This window comes from Ixodes scapularis, unplaced genomic scaffold (genome assembly GCF_016920785.2).
Source record: "Ixodes scapularis isolate PalLabHiFi unplaced genomic scaffold, ASM1692078v2 PGA_scaffold6__148_contigs__length_123643588, whole genome shotgun sequence".
Lineage (NCBI taxonomy): Eukaryota > Metazoa > Arthropoda > Arachnida > Ixodida > Ixodidae > Ixodes > Ixodes scapularis.
Window position 1 is genome coordinate 4405051 of NW_024609881.1, and position 19773 is coordinate 4424823.

General features: G+C 45.4%; 1 protein-coding gene and 1 non-coding gene across 2 annotated transcripts in view; both read left to right on the forward strand.

Annotated features, from left to right (window-relative positions):
- The window catches only part of LOC8037793 (DNA polymerase theta), a 66203-nt gene that overhangs the window by 26142 nt on the left and 20288 nt on the right, over positions 1-19773 (forward strand). The window contains exons 7-11 of the mRNA XM_029993264.4: positions 128-257; positions 8996-9212; positions 12232-12393; positions 13277-13489; positions 17660-17796. Coding sequence (XP_029849124.3) covers positions 128-257; positions 8996-9212; positions 12232-12393; positions 13277-13489; positions 17660-17796 — 859 coding nt within the window. The remainder of the gene's footprint in view (positions 1-127; positions 258-8995; positions 9213-12231; positions 12394-13276; positions 13490-17659; positions 17797-19773) is intronic.
- On the forward strand, positions 5484-5565 carry Trnaf-aaa. The gene has a single exon. It is a non-coding gene; the product is annotated as a tRNA-Phe (tRNA).

Sequence of the window (19773 nt, forward strand, 5' to 3'; positions counted from 1 at the left end):
ACGAAGCTTGCACACTCGTGACCAAGGCTTCCGCCATTAAATTGCAAATGATCTCTGTGGCTTAAGTCGCTTCCTCCCTGAAATACCTGGCCTTTAGACAAGTCCTCACGGGGGTGGCACCCCCCAGGGGTGGCAGCGGGGTGCAGGTGGTGGCCATGAGTGCCTGCCTGGGCAACCTGGAGGCCCTGGCACGCTGGCTGGACGCCGAGCTGTACCGCTGCACGGAGCGCCCGGTGCCCCTGCGGCAGCTTTTCAAGGTGAGCACACTGCCTTATGCACCAACTCGTCTCTCTGACATTGTGCCACTGCAATGGTGCTCTTGCGTGAGCCTGGTTTCAGTGCAGTGCCCAAACCTGGTGCGGGCAGTTGTGGCCTTGTTTGTAAACAGTGTGTTGGTGCATACTCTGTTTCACTTACACACTAAAATTAAAAAGTTTTTTTTTAAAGGGCGTAAATGGGACACAGTGCTTTTTCAAAATGTCTCTACAATTTTTTTCTTTTTTCATACTATTTATTTTGTTAGATGCAATTTAGGTGGAGTTTGTGGCCCGCTCTATACCCCATCCAGGGATCAGTGGCCCTGCCTAGATCCACTGAATGAGCTACGCTTAGAATATTGACACTCAGTTCCTCGAACTGCTAGTGGGCACCGCCATCTTGGCGCTCCGTGCAGCGCAAACAGAACTGTCGTTTGTCACAATTAAAAAATGTGACATCCTCAGGTTTAGATACGGTGTTTGGAAGCTCAGGTGATATTGTTTTGCTTTATCGCAAGCTGTTTTAACATTACTGGAGGAAGGAAAAGCATTTTCTGCGATTTCAGATAAAGCTTGATATAACTGGCAACCATGATTTTAAGCACCAAAATAACTGAAGTGTCGTTACTCTGAAGTGCAGCTAATTTAGTGGTTCTAGCCCTGTTTATTACTGTTGGATTGGCTTATCTGCTCGGCTGAACACGCTCGCAAGCCGGCTTTCTTTCGCGACACGGTGTGTTTTCTGACTTCTGACACAGCCTGCTAGTCGTGCGAACAGATGCGCAGCAGCCTCTGGCATCGTCTGCTATTGCATTACCATGTATCATCGTCTGCGATGACACAAGGACATGAAAGCTGTGTGTCTGCGTCCATTTTTGCCTTTGTCCGTCTGCCATTCCGCCCCCGTCTAAAAGCTGCAATGTTTGCAAGACGCAGCCATGAAAGCGGCGTTCTAGCGTTTCATGCACGAGCCACGGTCCAAAACAAGCGTCCGTCAGTGTGTGTCGATGTGCAGTAAAAAGCGAATGAGAGGACTAAAACAATTCAACAAAAGAAATATGCAGTCTTTTTAAATTTTCTGCTCTTGTTATTTTTTTTTTTTCGCATGGCATCCACGAGCAAGGTGGGTGAGCATCATAACGCACAATTAAAACACGACTTAAAAATATTCGCTTTGGCAGGCCAGGTGCACTGCAAAACTTGATAGCTACTTGCCTTTCGAAGCGAATTGACGGGAACATACCTGGACAAACTTTATGCGAGCCGAACGTCCGACTGCCTCCAGTCAAATGGCCCGCAAATTTTTACCTGTGTAGGAATCTTCTCGGTATTAAACCACGGTTTTAATCATGACAGTTGCACAATTCCCAGAGCAACGGGGCCGCTTTTACGGGAGCCAACATCTTTACTTTGCATCAACATGCTGTCACATAAAACAACAAGGGTAGTATATGAAGGTCGGGGAAGGAATGTCAAACGACGTGAGTTGCTGCCTGGTTTCCCGGAGTCCTCCCCCATCTTCGAATTCCCCGAAGTGTGCGGGAAATGCCTTTTGGTACCTCGCTCGTTGGTTACATTCCCCTCACCTCGCCCGTCCAGGCTCGGTAAGGGAACTGCCCTGCCTGAGACGGGTTAATGCCGAGGCCGTGGGCGGCAGACGGCCGCGTCTGTGCCATCCACAGTCGTAAATATTGCGAAACCCGCTTTCTTTGGAATGCCCGAAAATAAACCCAGCACAAAACATATACCAAAAGGCCTTTGAACGTAACAGGATTGTGCCGCGTGAGGTAACAAGGGCAGACCCACGGGGCAATGACCGTCAGGGAGAGGGGAATTTCCACGCTTGGTGTGCAAACCTGGGTTTGAGTGCAAGGAACAAAGGGCGGTGCGAGAAGAGACTCGGAGGCGAACGGATACATTGTGTCTTCAACGGGGCAACGAGACCACCGTTGACGGTCCCCCGTCAAGTACAGGACAGAGTTCTGTCGGGTGTTTGCGTGCCATTTCAAGAAGTGGATGCGAGGCCAGGGGGCCCCGCCCACCGGAGCTCCTCCACCTTGGACGGACCGTGTAGGGAGACGTCGTCAACCATCGACATGCCAGATGAAACTTTTCGCAGTTGCCGGTACTTTTTGAACTGGCATATTTTGATTTGGTTAATCATAACTGATTGGATAAGCATTTGTGAGCACAGATTTGTATACCATGTTTCTGTAACGGTTATATCCAATATTACAAATGTGATTTGTGCAAAGTGTGTGTATCGTAGTTAGTTTTCTCGACTGCAACTTTTTTTGCTGTTTTTGTCTCTCTTCATTGGTCAGACCCTCTACCACAGCGTGGAGCTCTTGCTCGGCCAGTGGTTCACCCTTTAACAACGTCACACCCAGACAACTCAAATTTTTCATGGGTCATGCACAAAAAAAAAAAATCAATCCAAATTAGGCAAAATAGTTCATGTGGGATGGTAGGCTTAAGGCAGCCTTGCTATGAAAACAAGCACCCGCACAGTGCTTCCGAAGGTGCACACTTGCGACAGTAGTTTGCTGCAAAAGCTGCAAACTAGGTCAGTTGAGGAGATCTTTCTCTAAACACCTCGATGAATGCAGAACAACTCGCACTCATAAAAATAAGTGAGCTCAATGAGCTATGCTCATTGAGCACGCCACAAACGCCAGCAGCCATTCTTGTTATCGTTTAAAACCGAAGCGGATAAGGCAATGTTGGGATAACTTTGAAAACACTAAAGATTTTGTCTAGTTTATTTGTTTCGCAGACATAAAACTATTGTCGATACAATTACTATCGAGGCATGGAGAAATCATTTTACGACAAACATTTCACGCGTCGATCGTCTCTCCGACCAATGCCAGCCGAAAAAGGTGCTTAGGTGACCGAGCACCGGGCGGGGCTACCCCCATCTAAATTGCTTCTAACGACGTAAATACAGGGTGTCACAAGAAAAAATTTACAGGGTTTTTTTCACCGCAGAAATAAACTAGGCATCGCCGAACGCTGAATCTCCGCCCTAAGGTAGCGCTAGAGGTGACAACCAGATGCCAAAGTTTCAGCCCGATCCGATAACTTATTCAAAAGTTATAAGTGATTTTCTGAAAATTTCAATGTTAAAACGGAGCCCATTTTTGCCCGTTTTTCGGTTTCTGATGCCATAGAACCCCATGTATTCAAAACTCCGTCGGCCACCATTTTCCCATTGAAATTTTCAGAAAATCACTTATAACTTCTGATTAAGTTATCAGATCGGGCTGAAACTTTGGCATCTGGTTGTGACCTTTAGCGCTACCTTTGGGTGGAGAATAAGCATTCAGCGATGCCTAGTTTATTTTAGCGGTAAAAAAACCTTCTAAATGTTTTTTGGTGACATCCTGTACTGCTAAAAAAAACGTTCTATGCAATTGCGCAAAATTTTACAAAATATGTCCCATCTAAGCACTTTAAACTATTTTTAATTTTTTTATTTGACTGTCTTAAAGTTTGACCGCAGGGTCAAGCAGCGCCACAAGTGCATGGTCACAGCCCGCATCGTCATTGTGCGTCTGCTATCGCCGATTAAGCCAGTCACGCACGGTGAATGCACCACTATCCTACGCTTTTTTCTCAGTGGGATTGGTTCAGCTGATGATAGCGAAGCCAGATAGGCAAAGAGCGTTGTGAGGATTGGCATTTCTTGATCGGCTCCATTGGATCGTAGAGTCGGCTGCGGTCCGAGCTAAAGTGAAATAGACAGCCACCAAATGAGCTACGCTTAGAATAGCCACGCTCCATTCCCCAGTTGTCTTGTGAGTGGCACCATTTTGTTGCCTGGTGTTGAGCAACAGGTGACGGTTACGATTAAAAAATGTGACTTCCAAGCTCGAGGTATGGGGCTGGGAACCTTCGGCAGCGTCATTTTGCCGCATCGTTTTAACGTTTCTGGCGGACGGAAAAGCGTTTTCTGCGACCTCGGGTGAAGCTGCGGATAACTGCGATTAGGGATTTTAAGCAGCAAGATGGCCGAAGTGCCGGTACTTTGAAGGCAGTGACTATTTCGACGTTCACTTTCAAAATAATTTTGATTATTATTTTTCTGACATCCGTGACGCCACTTCCTGAAGACGTGAAATTGTCTTCAAAAACATATTCTGACGTGCCCCAACAAATTATTTTTGTCCTTATTATGACCGTCTCAAACTCGGAACTTTGGAGCTTTGGAGTTTGGACTGGTGAGCGATCGAAGGTGACGGTCAAAAAAATATTATCTTGCTTGCAGGCAGCGGCGCGGTTCGACACACATTTGCCGTAAACAAATGTCATGCTGTGGACTGCTGTTCTCGTTACCTTTTAAGTGATATGGAATCCAAAAAGACCTCAAAGTACATCAGCTATCAGGTTAAAAGTAATGTTTGGTTGGTTGTGCCAAACATTATTAAATGGAGCACTGCTGCTTTGCATGATTTATTTCACATAATTTATATAGACAAGGGAGCTGAATGCCGGGTCATAAAATTTGCAGTTTGATAGGAAAATGCGTGTATCTCGTGCAACCAAGCCAGAACCTTTGTTCGTTTGTAGTCAGTAAACACCAAGGATGCAATGTTTGAATTTCCCAAGCTTTTATTTAAGATCCCAATCATTCCGTAGTTAACCCCCTCGTTATAATGAACCAAACAGAAAATCTAGACTAAACAGCAAACTCGCAAAACTAGGTTAAAAAGAAAATGACCGCATCTCCACGTGGTGAATGATGCTGATTGGGGCGAAGCTCTGGTGGTGCTGATGATACTAATTTTATTGTTCATAGGTAGTGCTGATGGTGCTGATTTTTTTTTATTGCTCATAGGTAGTGCTGAGCTCCGGGTTGCATTTCGACTTCATTATTATTGCTTTATGGTCGGTGCAATGCAGAGACAGTGGTTCTTCTAGCGGATCAGCTTGGATCCGCTAGAAGCTGTGGGAATGCATCTCCACCGCTTCAGTCAACGGTCCATTGCAGAAAGAGAATGTGTGGTATGGGAATGTGGTTATATATGCATTTGAGCATTTGACTGCAGCGCCCTCTCGTCTATAAACGTTGAGCCAATGCATACAAAATGTAACGCAATTATATACGCATTTGACTGCCGCGCCTTTTCCTGTATAGACATTGAGCGGCTACATGCAACGTTTCATCCATGACATCCCCAGCTCTTGAGTCACTACCCCATCTCAAAGCCCCCTACTCGTCCCGCAGTCGTGGCCGAGTGGTTAAGGCGATGGACTAAAAATCCATTGGGGTCTCCCCGCACAGGTTTGAATCCTGTCGACTGCGCAAACATTTTTCCTTTTTTTAAGAAGACAGATGGTATGGCAATCGATGTGAGCACGGACACCAGACGGACAAGGCTAGGCCCTAAGGAGCTTTGCCTTTAAAACAGGGTCATTTGCAAAGCAAGACTGCAACCATACGAAGACACGCTCACACGATATAAAGACTCAAAAAGTATGCAAAAGTTCTTATTGTTGTGTACTATACGCACTTACATTTGTTACGTGCAGGGACGAGAGAGGGGTATCCAGCTCACCTTTGTTGTAGATTTAAAATTTTTAGTGAGACGCTTGCCGAGATGCAAGCTCAGGATGCTCAAAACATTGCCATTGAGCGCTTCACGTCCGAAAAGATAAACTGTTGAGCCAGTCCCACACACACGCTGAATAAGACATTTCCACTGCCAACTAGTAGGACCGAAACTATCCGTCAAGATGCGACGAGACCATCAGAAACTAAACAGAACAGAGCGACAAAACAGCTACCACTGCAACGGCTGCTGCATTGAAGGAGGACGTCGAAACAATAAAGCCACTATTTTGACGTTTAGCAGACACAGCCGTCGAAATAATGTTTGAGATATTTTGATGGCGGACATTGAAATAGTCACTGCCCACTTTGAAACATAACGTATGTAGTGGCTCTGGATCGTGTCACAAATGACAGTTGATGAGACGACCAATAGCTAAAGAAAATTAAACATTTAATGGGGCGAACATGTGCCCAAAAGAAAATAGAAAAAGGCTAGCGTCGCAGGCATTGATGGCGGCGTAACATAGGACCGAGTGCTGGGACGAGACTGACTCCAGCTCGCCATGCAAAGCCCCTTATGTAGACACGTGGACTTTTGGAACAACTGGCTTAGAAGGTTCGGCACATAGTATATTTGGACCTTGAATAACGAAAAGGGTTCTCAAATTCCCCAGAACGCGACATTTACAGAAATAATGAAAAGGTGAGTCCGCTCCCAGGCATAGAACCTCTGCCCTTTGCGTGGAGTCGAGCACAATAACCATTCGGCCACGGGCGCGCTTGCTCGGAAACGCCACATGGCAATGGGCAATAGGACCAACATCTCCTAGCTAACAAAGTTGAAGTGCTGTATTTTCTGCGCCGCCTACCCAAAACCAGTGCGGACACTGATTGGACTGAAGTCCTGTGCCAGTGTTAGTATCTATTATATAAGGTCCATCATTTTCCCGGATATTTATCTATTTTTATTTGAGGACTCGCCAGCCACCTGTACAGAGGCCAAGGCAACACTCGAGTACTGGTAGTAGAGCAGAGACAGAACATCCATGAGTTGAACAGCTGGATAAGTACACAGTGACATAAAGTAGTACAGCCACAAAAGTAAACACCATAAACTGAACTGCCTCAGAACGGCAAGGCATAGAAGCAGACGTCGGTGGCCCCTGTGTACCCAGACTGCTGGCAAGGCTTTAATATATTCAAAGAAGGAGCAAAATGTCACTTGCACGGTCTTGTATAGCTCCATTTTGCGAGAACACAGCCGTGCCGCGCATGCTCTGAATAAATACTTAATCGAACAACTCTAATGCTTTCTGGCAAAATGATCATGTCTAGACTTAATTAATGCGAAAGCATTAATTAACGGTCTCATGGAGCGAGCCGTCTCATGGAGCGAGCCGACGCCTAGACACGGCACCTAGTTTTCCCGATCCGAAAGGAACAAAGTAAAGCTGATCGATTTTCAGCTGAAGTCCCATTGGCTGGCGCGCATCGGCGAGGCTCCCATTGGCCGCTGCGCGTCAGTTCAATGATCGCTCACCCGATGGCGCTGCATGTCCGCAAGGCAGCGGCTCCACTGCTTCACGCCCAAATGAGCGCGCCGTACGCCGCAAACGAAAGAAAAGAGCGAAGAGCGGCGTGCATGCTTTCGCATTCACAACTCATAAAAAGTGCTTAGGTGTACCTTGAGCCTTTTTTTTTTGAGCCTTCCGCCACTTTCGGGAACACCGACCTAAGCGCATGCGAGACGTTGCCTGGAACACGTCTCCAACCGGCGTGTTTACGGCATCCTCAAACACGGTTCCTCGATTTTCGTCCGATGAAATAGAAGTGTCATGTTGTCGGCTGCCGCGGTCCTTGCAGTGGCTCAGCGGCGGAGGTGGATGCGACAGACGTCCGTTCTGCCACAGTTCCTTCTTCGGCTAGACTGCAGACGCAAACCAAAGGAGACGCGCGATGGCATGCCTCAACGACAACTGCTCTCACATTTGCTAGCCTTTTTTGCCGGCATTCCCATGACCAACCGCCGGGATCGCGACGTCCGACGGCGCGACACGCCGGCTCCTGTGACACAGTTTGTTGCTACTTCGGGACCACTTTCTATGCATGGGCAGGATTGATGGAATGCATTGAAGACGCATTCCATACAATCTGTTAATTTTGTTATTTCATTTATAACATACTGCACATTGTGATGGTCCAGGCAGAAGCGACTACAACAAAATGCATTGTGCGCAGTACAAAAAATATATTAGGAAGTAAGGAGACTGTATCCGTCTTTCTTCCCAAGGACGTAGTCGGGCAATATTGTGCTGATGTTTTTGAAGGTAATACTACATACATATGCACATGCCTGAACACGCAATTGGACCGTCATACTCTTTGGCGTTCTGTCACGGCAAGCGAAGCACCTTATACATGTTGTCTTGGCAGATGACAAAAATGTGTTTGCGAGAATATGGCAGAGGTGCGTGATTTAGTTTTTGCCTTAACCTTTAAAGAATGGTAACTGTGCTGTAACACTTCATGAAGCCTGAACTTATTTCCACGTGACTTCTGGGCATTTTCAACACTGAGAAACAACTTCACGGAAGGATGGTCTTTTTATACGAGTAAGCTAACAAAATTGCGGCTGCAACGCTGGAAAGGACGTTGCAATACATTTTTTTACATTTCTTAAAATTGTTTTTAGAGCATTTTAGCCAATGTATTGAGTGAGAAGGATGCTACTATAAGAAGTACAGATGATCAGACTTTGTTGGGTCGCCATATTGCCGTGCGCAGGGCTGAACAAGCAACGCTCGGTCACGGAATTCTAGAAGACTCGCATTTATTCTTACTCGGGGTGTAACTTTTATCGTTTCGTCCTAGTTTCTTGGTCTCGAAAGTGCCTGTTCATTCTCGCTCTGAGCGCACGACGCTCGAATCTTCTTTGCCAAATTTTCAATATAGTCACGCACACTAGATAAGGAGCTGCGCAGGACCTTGTCGAGTTAGTCTTGCTCCCACTGGTTGTTACGCCGCCGAATCGCCGCCAGTTTTTCTGCTATCCCGACGCTCGTTCTTTATTTCGTTTGGCACAAGTTCGCCGATTAAATCTTTATTTTCAGTTTACATTTGGCAAGCTCTTTTCTATCTTTGACAATGTTGTGAACTAAAATAATCGGTTTGATTGCTGCAGGTGGGCGAGGAGCTGTGGGAGGGCCCCCCTCTGCGCCTCGTGAAGGGCCCGGGGCCCCCGCTGCCGGAGGACCCGGAGGGGCTGCTGCAGCTGTGCCTGGAGACGTGGCTGGAGGGCCACGCCGTGCTGCTCTTCTGCCCCACCCGCGCCTGGTGCGAGGCCCTGGCACTGGCCCTGGCTCGGGGAGCGCGCCTGCTTCTCGCTCGACTGCACTCCGGTACGCCCCCGGCATTGTGGTGCCTGCATCGCGTCTCCGACCGGCGTGTTTTATGCGTCCTGAAAAATGCTTGTTCGATTTCTACCCGATGACGTTGTAGAGGCGTCAGGTCGTCGCCGACCACAACCCCGGGTGCGTCGCAGAAGTGGTGGCGGATATGACAGACGCTTGTTTTGCTGCAGCTAAAATATGGACTCTGCGACGACAGCGACACTTGCATTCCTTTGTGCTTTTCTCCAGAACTTCCACCAGTAACCACCATCCGTTGTCATTTCGTTAACACTTTCGACGCGTGGGCGGAATAGAATGCTACACTCACCACTTGGAGATGTGTTCCAAGCGCCGTACCGGCATTGCTTGGCTCTCTGGCTATCCTCGGCGTGCCGTAAAAGGCTCGTAACCAGTGTGTCTACCATCCTGGAAAACCGGAAATTATCGGGGAATTTGGCGGGTCTGGAAAAGTTAGATAATTTTTAACTTAACTACATCACATGCCACTCATCTTTCTCTGCAGTCTTTCTTGCCATGAGCAGTAATCGATCGAAATAACCTGCCAGCACACATAGCCGCCGAAGATGATGAACTAAATTTCACGAACTCGTTTGCAGTGATAATAACATTTAGGTTTTTCTCTTGTCGGCTCATGTTTATTTATTTTTCTTTATATTTATCTCATTGTTTTAGCTTGTTTTTTTTTTATAGTTTCTTTTGCTTTCATGATTACAATTTTGTTATTCAATATATCTTTTGTATTCCTATAGAGTGTCCCCCAAAACAATTTAACCATTTTTTTTAACGCAAAAATCAAATACACATTATCGAGCGCTCATTCTCCGCCCAAATGTGGCCCTAGCGGTCCAAACTAGATGCCAACATTTCAAAACTCACCGTCATCTTATTAAAAAGTTATAACCGAATTTCTGAAATTTTCAATAGGAATTTAACTGCCAATGGACCTTTTATAATACAGGGTGTCCCCCCCAAAAAAAATTTTCAGGGTTTCTTGTACCTCAGAAATAAACTATGCATCACCGAAAGCTCATTCTCCGCCCAAATGTAGCGCTACAGGTCCGAACCAGAGGACAAAGTTTCTGCATTAACCATTATCATATTCAAAACTTATAAAATTTTGAACAGGAAAAGGGCACCCATTTTTCATCATTTATTATTAGACCTTGAAGGCCATTGCTGGCATTACACAAGGTGGTAGTAACTGCTGAAGAAACATTATATAAATGAACAAACAAAAAAGTGGGTTACATGCTGGAAAACTTTGTTATATAAAGCAGCAAAAACAGGAAAAAAAAACACTTAAAACATTTTTAGGGAAAAACAGCTGATGAAACAGAAAAATACCCAAACAAAACATTTCTATAAACACGAGTTGACTTTGCTATTAGTGCAAATGCAGATGGATGGTCAGTTGGGATATGAATGTATTATAATCTGTCTGGGTCACGACCATTTTCGGTGACTCTTGCCATATAAGAGGTCCATCAGCCACCATTTTTCCATTGAAAATTTTAGAAGATTGCTTATAACCTTTGAATAAGATAACGGCTGGTGCTGAAACCTTGGCATCTGGTTCGAACCTCTAGTGCTACATTTGGGTGGAGAATGAGCTTTCAGTAATGCATAATTCATTTGTGCAGAAAAGAAAAACTGAAAATTTTTTGGGGAGTTACCTGTACACGCCTCAATTCTCCGTGTGATATTTTTTAATAAATAAATAAACCAGCATCGGTCAGAGTAATTGACTTGCCTTTGAGTGCCAGCAAAAGACATGCGCATTGTGGGACACAGATTGCAGGAGACTTGGCTGGTGTGCAGATGCAAAACTCTACAAGTAAATAGAGTCTTGTGGGACATAAGAGATTCAATTCAAATCACCTATCCTGTAGTCTAGAAACGTGTTCACCAAGACGAACCCCTGGTCAGTGTTGCGCCCATAGACTCTTCCTAGACTCTTCCTGCTTCTGCACCTTTGCCCAACGTCTTCACGACGTGAGAGCTCATTTTTTTACCTTCCCACACTCATTCCTAAATGAACCATTTCTGCGGGCTGTTCACAGCATGACGGTTGAGTATATTTCAGCCGCTCAGGTGAGAATGTCTCTGATTTTAACCTGTAAAAAACTTGGACATGTTCGGTTCTCTGAAGAGTGTCAAGGAATTTTAATAAAATAGGGGGGGAAACCTCTAGAAGTTCGGGGAATTTGAGAACGTCATTTTGGTAGACGCCCTGCGTAACACAAAATCTGTTATGGGGATGGTTTCGTCTTGGTGAACACGTTTCGCGACACATTACGTTCGATTGACGCGGGTCAAGGTTAACGTCAGGGTGTCATGCGACACCCTGAAACCGTGGTGTCACAAACATGCATGGCAGGTGCCCAGCTCATTCGTAACACATTCTGTGCATCTCGGAGTTTATCAGATACGATTGAATCTTTCCTAAATGTTTTATGTGGAATGCATATGGGACCAAAGTTTTGCAGAAAAATGTGCGAGTGTAATGCAGAACATAATGCAAAAGCGTAACTAAACTTAGAGGATTTACTTTCCACCTAATTTAGTGGGACGCAATTAGCCACTAGGTTTAGCAAGGAAATTTAATTGGTATGTAATTATATGCCAATTCATGTTTTCCCACTAAATTTACTGAAATTCCGCTGAAATCCCGAGCTCGGAAAAGAGACCTAAATAGACGGCCAGCTCGAAACACGCTGAACTTTCCCTTTCTCCTGTTTTTGCTTGTAGGATTTTCTTTCTTATTCAAGGACAGTTCCAATTCAGGCAATTTGTTTTCTATTTCAATATTCCTAGCATAATTTTTATTTTTTTATCGGTAAACCCCGTAGTCAAATAAATGCGGTTCGTGGTTTATTTATGTTCGGGCTTCATGATTTGTTCTTTGCTGTCCTTGGCAAGTGCCAGAATCTTGCTGGTTGCGGAGTTATGGCAAGAAACATGCCCTGCAGCTGTCGCCAATTAGAGTTCCTTCCCGCCTCGTCTGCAGGGAGCTTAGAGGCCACCCACCTAGAGGCGGCAGTCGGGCTGAAGGAGATGCTGGAAGGACTGCAGCTGGCGGAGCTGGGCCAACAGCTGGCGGCAACACCGGCCGGCCTGGACCCTGCACTGGGACGCTGCCTCCGCTGCGCCGTCGCTTTCCACCACGCAGGTGGGCATCACCTAGACGGGACCAGGGTGACGTGGTTCCTCCCGCCAAATTTTGGTTTTTGTCCGGGGGTTTAGGACCTCAAAAAGTGCTATAAACTTGATCTTTGGTTAGAGACTGGGTATTTTGGCCCTAATTCGCTAAATGAGTGTGAAAGTTAGGCTTTGTTTGGCCATCATCTGGCATCTTTGGGCCTAAATCGCCGAACAAGCGCCAGGTTTAGGGGTCACTGCTTGTATTTCGGTCTGTATGTGTCAACTTTGGCTCAAGTTTGGCACTTTGGCAATTTTTTGGCGAGTCAGAAAATTCAAGGAGTAGCCTATTAGGCCTAAGTTAGGCCTCTAGCATTGGCAAGCTTGTAGCAAATTGGACATTTTTCTGGCATGGTACTTGGGGAAGACCCTGGGGGAACGTCGAGACTAGAGCTCCTCAAGGAGCTACACTTGGAGCATTGATACTCCCTTTCTCAACTGTCTTGTTTGTGCCATCATGTTGGTACATATTGCACTGCGGGCACAGTTGGCAATGGTTGAATTTAAAGATGAGATTTCCCAAGCTTTGAACACGGCGTTGAGAAGGTCGGGCAATATCGTGGTGCTCTGTCGCAGACTGTTCTAACTGGAGTGCCTTGACGTCCCTCTGCAGTGTCTGCAACACTGCAGACACTGCAAGACGTGCTGGTGACGGTGCTGCCACAAGCTAGGCAGTGCTTAATGGCTAGGGATGACGTTTTGGGTGGGAGCCTTGTCTTTTTGGTGGTAATGGTTTGAGACAGCGCATGTCTACGTCCTTTATTTTATTTATCGCCTCGTCTCAGAAGTACGGAGGCTAGGGATTGTTGCGGCAACTTGCGGTCTTTTCCTGACCGCTGTCTCTGAGGCCCCAGGGCTCACGACGGACGAGCGTGACGTAATAGAAGAGGCGTTCCGGCGGGGCGTGCTGCGGGCCCTGGTGGCGACGTCAACGCTGTCGTCGGGCGTGAACCTGCCGGCCCGACGGGTGGTGATTCGTACGCCGATGTTCCACGGCGCGCCGCTGGACGTCATGGCCTACCGCCAGATGGCCGGCCGGGCGGGGCGCCTGGGCATGGACACCCACGGTGAGTGCCGGGGCATGATGTCAAGGGGGGGGGGGGGGGGGGGGGGGGGGGGGGAGGAGGAGGGGAGGGAGGGAGGGAGGGAGGGAGGGAGGGAGGGAGGGAGGGGAGAGGAGAGGAGAGGAGAGGGAGGGGGGGGGGAGGAGGAGGGAGGGAAGGAGGATGGCAGCTTGGGTGAGGTGGTGAAACATCATATTAACAATAACACACACACACAGGATACACACCCAAGAGACACGACGCACATTGCTGACTTACAACTCAATTGTATTTTAGGGTTCTTCTGCATGAGGAACGAGGATTGCAAAACTGCTTCATATTCCTAATCTTCGTGAGAGGCGCAGCAATATTTTCTGTATCTCACTGGCGTCTCATCTCTCCATGTGCCAAAAATTCTAGCTCTTTGTTTGATAATGTCAAGGATGTGGCACTGAGACATGCATCTTTAAGTCGTGCAATCCTTTCTGCCTCAACAATCTCTCTAGTAAGCTTCTGGCTACTTCTACCCATAACAGAACACCACATAAGGTCAGCCTCACGCCCGCAATCGCAACAGTGCAAACCTAAATGTCTGGATATCATTTTGTAAGTATTATAGTATTGTCCTCTAAACCGTTCGTTCAAGCAACGCCCAGTTTGCCCTACATATTGCTTGCCACATGAAAGAGAGAAACAGAATAAACTACATTGCCTGTGCAAGAAACAAAGGTTCTGCTGTGTTTTTTCGCCTAGCATACTTACTGGTTGTTATTGATATTAACTCTTTTGCTTAAGCTGGGCAGCTCGTGGGGGGCCAAAAAGACTAGATTGAGATTTTGTCGGTGTACCAGAAACCAGAAAGTGTTATGTCTTTACACTGCATAGTTACTTTTTTTAATATTTTCAGTCCACCAATGCTAAAGAAAAGGTAGAGGTTCGAGCACTCTGAACGTGCTTTTCTCCATTCCACTTTTTGACATAAATTTTACTTTAATAAAATTATCTTTTCAGTATGAAACTATCGAGAGACCTAATATTTGTGGCTTGTATGCCAAATTCTTATGGAGCCGGCCACTGTGAACTTAGGTAGATTTTGCATTTTTATGTTCCTTTATTATGAAGAATTGTAATTTGTAAAACTTAGTAGGTGTGAAGACTTTTTTTTTTCATAATTTGTTTTTATTTGAAAAATGCATATTTTCTTAAATTGATTTTCATAGTAACCGGCAACAGGTATTCCAGTATGCATTCCACCAGAAAAATATCTGGTTATCAACACCATATCTCAATGATAAATTCATTGAGTACATTCCATGCAAAGCTATGCTTTACTTCGTTCTGGGGATATGGTACCTCATAAAATGGGTTCACAGGGCTGAAACTTTGCATGCCCTCCTTCTATATCGCTACAAGCACCACTTGCAAATATCACGCCAATTGAGTGAGCGGTTCAAAATTGAGCATTCCCAGGTAGTGTCCCCCCTTAATGCCCATACCTACTTACAAAGAAAATTGCAAACGGCCACACAAAGTGCGCTGCGATTGAAAGCGGTAACTGCTGAGTTCTAGAAAGGCACGTTGAAGGAGATTTGCCTGCAGCCAGTTTGCTGTACAAAGTTTGCAATGGGTTGTTTGCTTTCAGTGGAATTGATGCAGGAGATGTGTGTGAGGAGTTGTGTACTTTGGAGGAGCAATTGTGCGTGATGTTGCATGTGTTGGAGAAGGACACGGAGACATGCTTTTTTGTTTAAACATTCTTTCAGAATGGGAGCGCCCATGACTGTGCCTGCAATAGAAGTAGCGAAAGTATGTATGTGAACTGTTCTGTAAAGGTGTGGAGACACGCGAAAACGGAACTTGGGCGACGGCAGTGGGGAGGCGAAAAAGTGTGTCCACACAACGCGGCCACAGGGTTATTTCGTAAAGGCGGCTGCCAGAGTGGTGGGGGGGAGGAAGGGAGAGTGTCGCTGGAGGGTTTGTGGATGTAACAGGAATGATAAGAAGGTGGAGGGCGCTCTCCCGTGATCATGAGGGCTTTTCGGAACAGCAGCGGCCTACCAGAGGGAAGGGGAGGAGCGAGAGAGAACCCTGCCACAGTCGGCATGTTCCGTATTTACTCGCACAATGAACGCACTCACGTAATGAACGCACCCCCCAAGTCGGCTCTTAAAATTTCGACTTTTTTTTTTTTCACTCGCGTAATGAACGCGCACCCCCAACTCGGATGTAAAAAGTTTGACCCCCTCCCCCACGCGCGCGAAATGAATGCACTTTTTTATCCTGGTGCAGCGAGGTTAGCGAAGTCGCGAATGCATGGGCAGCGTGGGCGAACAAAACGCCTTAGGCGTTAAAAAAATTTGAAAAGATCCAACGGAAGCAAGAAAAAAAAAACCTGAAGAGGAGCTTTTTTTTTTCTCTCTTTTTGCACAGCGCAGTCTGGATTTTGGGTTTGGCCACCGCGCGCAAGGAGGTTTGCAAGCAAACAAAACAGCTTGCAAAAGGCAGCAAAAAAAAAAAAAAAAAACGAAACAAAGAAAAGCTTTTTTTTTTTTTCTTTTTTTTTTTTTCACACAGCGCAGTTTGGTTACGGGGGGTCGCGCGCCGCGCGCATGGAGGTAAGAAAGAGGAGCGGAGAAGCCCTTTAAGCAAACGAAACAGCTTGCGAAAGGCGGGAAAAAGAAAAAAAAAAAACCCACCTAAGTGAGAAAAAAAAACAAAAGAAAAAGAGGAGGAAAGAGGGACATTTAAGACAAACAGATGTCCCTAAATGTCCCTCTTTCCTTATCGTGAATTAATAACCAACACGCTCAACCATCTACAAAAAGAGGAGCTGTTTTTTTTTTGCAGAGCGCAGTTTGGTTAGGGGGTTGTGCGCCGCGCGTAAGGAGATAAGAAAGATAAGCGGAGAGCCCTCACCTAAGCAACGCCTAAGCAAACAAAACAACTTGCGAAAGGCAGCAAACAAAAAAAACCCAAGGAACTAAGAAAAAAACAAAACAAAGAGGATTTTTTTTTTTTTTTTTGCAGGGCTTATTTTGGTTACGGTGTCCGGTGCCGCGCGCAAAGAGATAAGAAGTTACTTTGATTTTTCAGGATGAAAGGTCCGTTAATTAGGCGAGTAAATATGGGCGCAAAAATTTTACTTCGCGTAATGAACGCCCCCCCCCTCACTTTGCATCGATCTTTCGGGAAAAAAAGTGTGTTCATTCTGCGAGTAAATACGGTATGTGTGAGTAGCCATGGAGAGGGGGAGAGCAGTGCCTCTGCTGTAGGGTGGGGTTTTGTGTCTGTATACAAACATTTTTTGCCGGGAAGAAGCAGTAACACCTACCGCTGTAACGAAATCACGTAGGTCGCACCGTTGTACAAGACACACCGACTAAAGTTTTGGGAAAAAAACACGACTTATACATTGAGAAATACGGTGCTCCTTTGGGACAGCATAAGCGGCGAAATTTGGTGTTTGTTCTCAAAGCGGCACTGAAGTCGATTCTGAGATCATCCTTTTGTGGTGACAACTCAATCTAGACGCTGTAAGCATCCCAACAAACCCGAAATCACTACCGTGCCTAGCTTATTTTCTCGTTGAAATCGTGTTCAAAGATTGCGACACCAGTGATTTCCCCTACACCCCCCTTTGTTTTTCCGAAGACAGCCCCTTAATTCACAACGACTCCTCTATTCTCAATGCCCCCCCTCCAACCCCCCCTAAAAATTTAGACACCCCCCTAATCTCAGTTCCTGGGGAAACCCCTGCGCAACACGCCCTTTCTGGGAAGAATTTTCTTCCGAGTGAAGTGGTCGATGAAGGGCGCTTGTCGGCGAGTTGCAAGCGGTGGCTTCGCCCGTGGAGAAAAAGAGGAATCTTATTCGTATGTGTACCTATCAGGCTCTCTTCGAAAAAAGTCATAATAATATTATTCAGAATCTGCGCGTATTGTAGGGCTCTCATTGGTCCACACAATGTAGTCCGCGAGAAAAAAAAACAGTACACATGTTTTTCTATTGCCCTGGGATGAATAGGCGCTTCTGTAATATAGGACTTGGTATATGTGGGAACTAACACCACATGTTAAATAATATAAGATCAAAAACAACCTTTCTCAGAAATGACTTCAGTGCCCCTTTAATCTGTGGGAGCACAACGCGAAAGTGCGCTGAAGTGCCGTTCGTGCCAACGGTGCTTGTGCACAGGGGAGAGCGTCCTGGTGTGCAAGACATCGGAGCGGGGCCTGGCAGAGCGCCTGTGTGGCGCCGAGCCGCCACCCATTGGCTCCTCCCTGGCCGGCACGGGGGCCGCCACGCCGGCGCTTAAGAGGGCCTTGCTCGAGGTAAGCCAAACTGTGGTTAAGGTTGGTTCCAGGCTTTGGGTCATTTGTGTGGGTTGTTTGTTGAATGACTTACCACACATTTTAGCACTCTTTTTTAAATGCATAGCATTTACAGTGGAATCTTGGTAAACGGAAATCGCTTAAAGGAATTGTTGCTTAAATGAAACAACTATCTTGGAGTTGTTTGGTTTTGTATTCGTACAATGTAAAAATATTCCCGTTAAGGGGGGACACTACCCAGAAAAAACAATTTCTGCAAAAAAAAGTTGATTTTGAAAAATGTCATATTTACATCTACCAACATCTAGAGAGTATTGCCAGAAAGTTTCATTAGTTTACACTGCATAGTTAATTTTTTATAAATTATTTTCGGTCCACTGATGCTAAAGAAAAGGTAGAGGTTGGAGCACTTTGAACGCATTTTTCTCCATTCCACTCTTTGGCATAAATTTCACTTTAGGAAAACTATCGTTTTGTTATTACGCAACTTGGATTCATTTTTGTGAGTGTTTCTGGGGTGAAATTTTAAGGGGAAGATAACTATGAGCTTGTATTTTTTATTTTTGTCATTTTTCATGCTCAAGAACTAGAAGTTTGGACAAAGGATGGAAATCTAAAAAAACTGTATTTGTGTTTATGTGGCTTTTTTGTCATGAAAGATGGTATAACATAGAAATATAGCTCCATAGTTATCTGCTCTGAACTGTCCTAATGCAATGTAACACATGAAAACACCAAATTTATAAGTAATTTCAAAACGACAGTTTTCCTAAGCAGACACGCCCACTTTCGTCTTTGAACGTTTGCAATTTTTTTTGTACTTCTTCCAGGTTAAAAAAAAATTGGCAGAAATGTTATCAACATCAACAGAAACAAGCCCTGTAAATATAATTTAAATCAGACGAGTGGTTCGAAAATTTACTTTTTTGGGTAGTGTCCCCCCTTAATCAGAACTCAAATTCTTGCGCTTCCGCGTAAACGGAACTGTAAACAAAACTATTTCGCTGACCAGATATTTTTTGGTATCGCAAAAAAGAAAAAGAACTCCGAATAATAAAGCAGTATGAAAAAGGTTTTAAATATTTATTAGCTTTATTGCCTAAAATTAGCATGTACGCATGTTTATTTTTGTTTTGTTTTTACTCCTTTTTATGCATAGTAGGTGGCTGTGTTGGGTAGGCTTGGCTCGACAGGGCTTCCGCTGGCATCTCGGGGATCTTAGGCCTAGTGGCCTAGTTTCAGTGATAGCGGCACCGAAGCAACAACAGCGTGCGCTCACATTAGAAAAAAAGGTCAAAGTCATTAACGATTTTGATAGCGGTTGCTTCACGGAAACGGCGCTTGCAACGAAGTATGCCATTCCCAAAGGTAGCCTGACAAGGATTCTTCATGACAAGGGGAGAAAAGAAGAGGTTGCTAGATCTTAAACAAACCAAGATCTTGTCGTTTTTTCTACTTATTGAAGGATTGTTTTTAGAGACACCGGGAAAGAGGGAAATGGGAAACTTGAATATTGGTTCAACTTTTTTACACGGTTTGTGTGAATATAGACAAATGTGGCAATTCGGTGTCTTTGTTATTATTGTGCCTTCTACATTCACTAGCTGGTGTTTACAAATTGTGCACTTGTGGAAACAGCATTTAAGCTGGCATTTAACATTTTTAGTGTACCTACACTTCATACTCTCAGTAAATGAAACTCCCGTTAAATGGAACAGATTTTCCTGATTCCTTCAAGTTCCATTTGTTGAGATTGCACTGTATAGGGCCAGCCTCAAAGATTCTGTGTTTGTGGCATGTAGCCTTGATGACGCAAGTGTCATGTGATATCATGACATCACATGAGACTATGATGTCACATGGCACTGTTATGTCACGTATTTGTGACCTCATGATGTCACTTGATTTTGTGAAGTCACGTGATATGGTGACATTAGTTGAAACGTCATGTGACATCATTGAAGCAAGTTGGAGGCG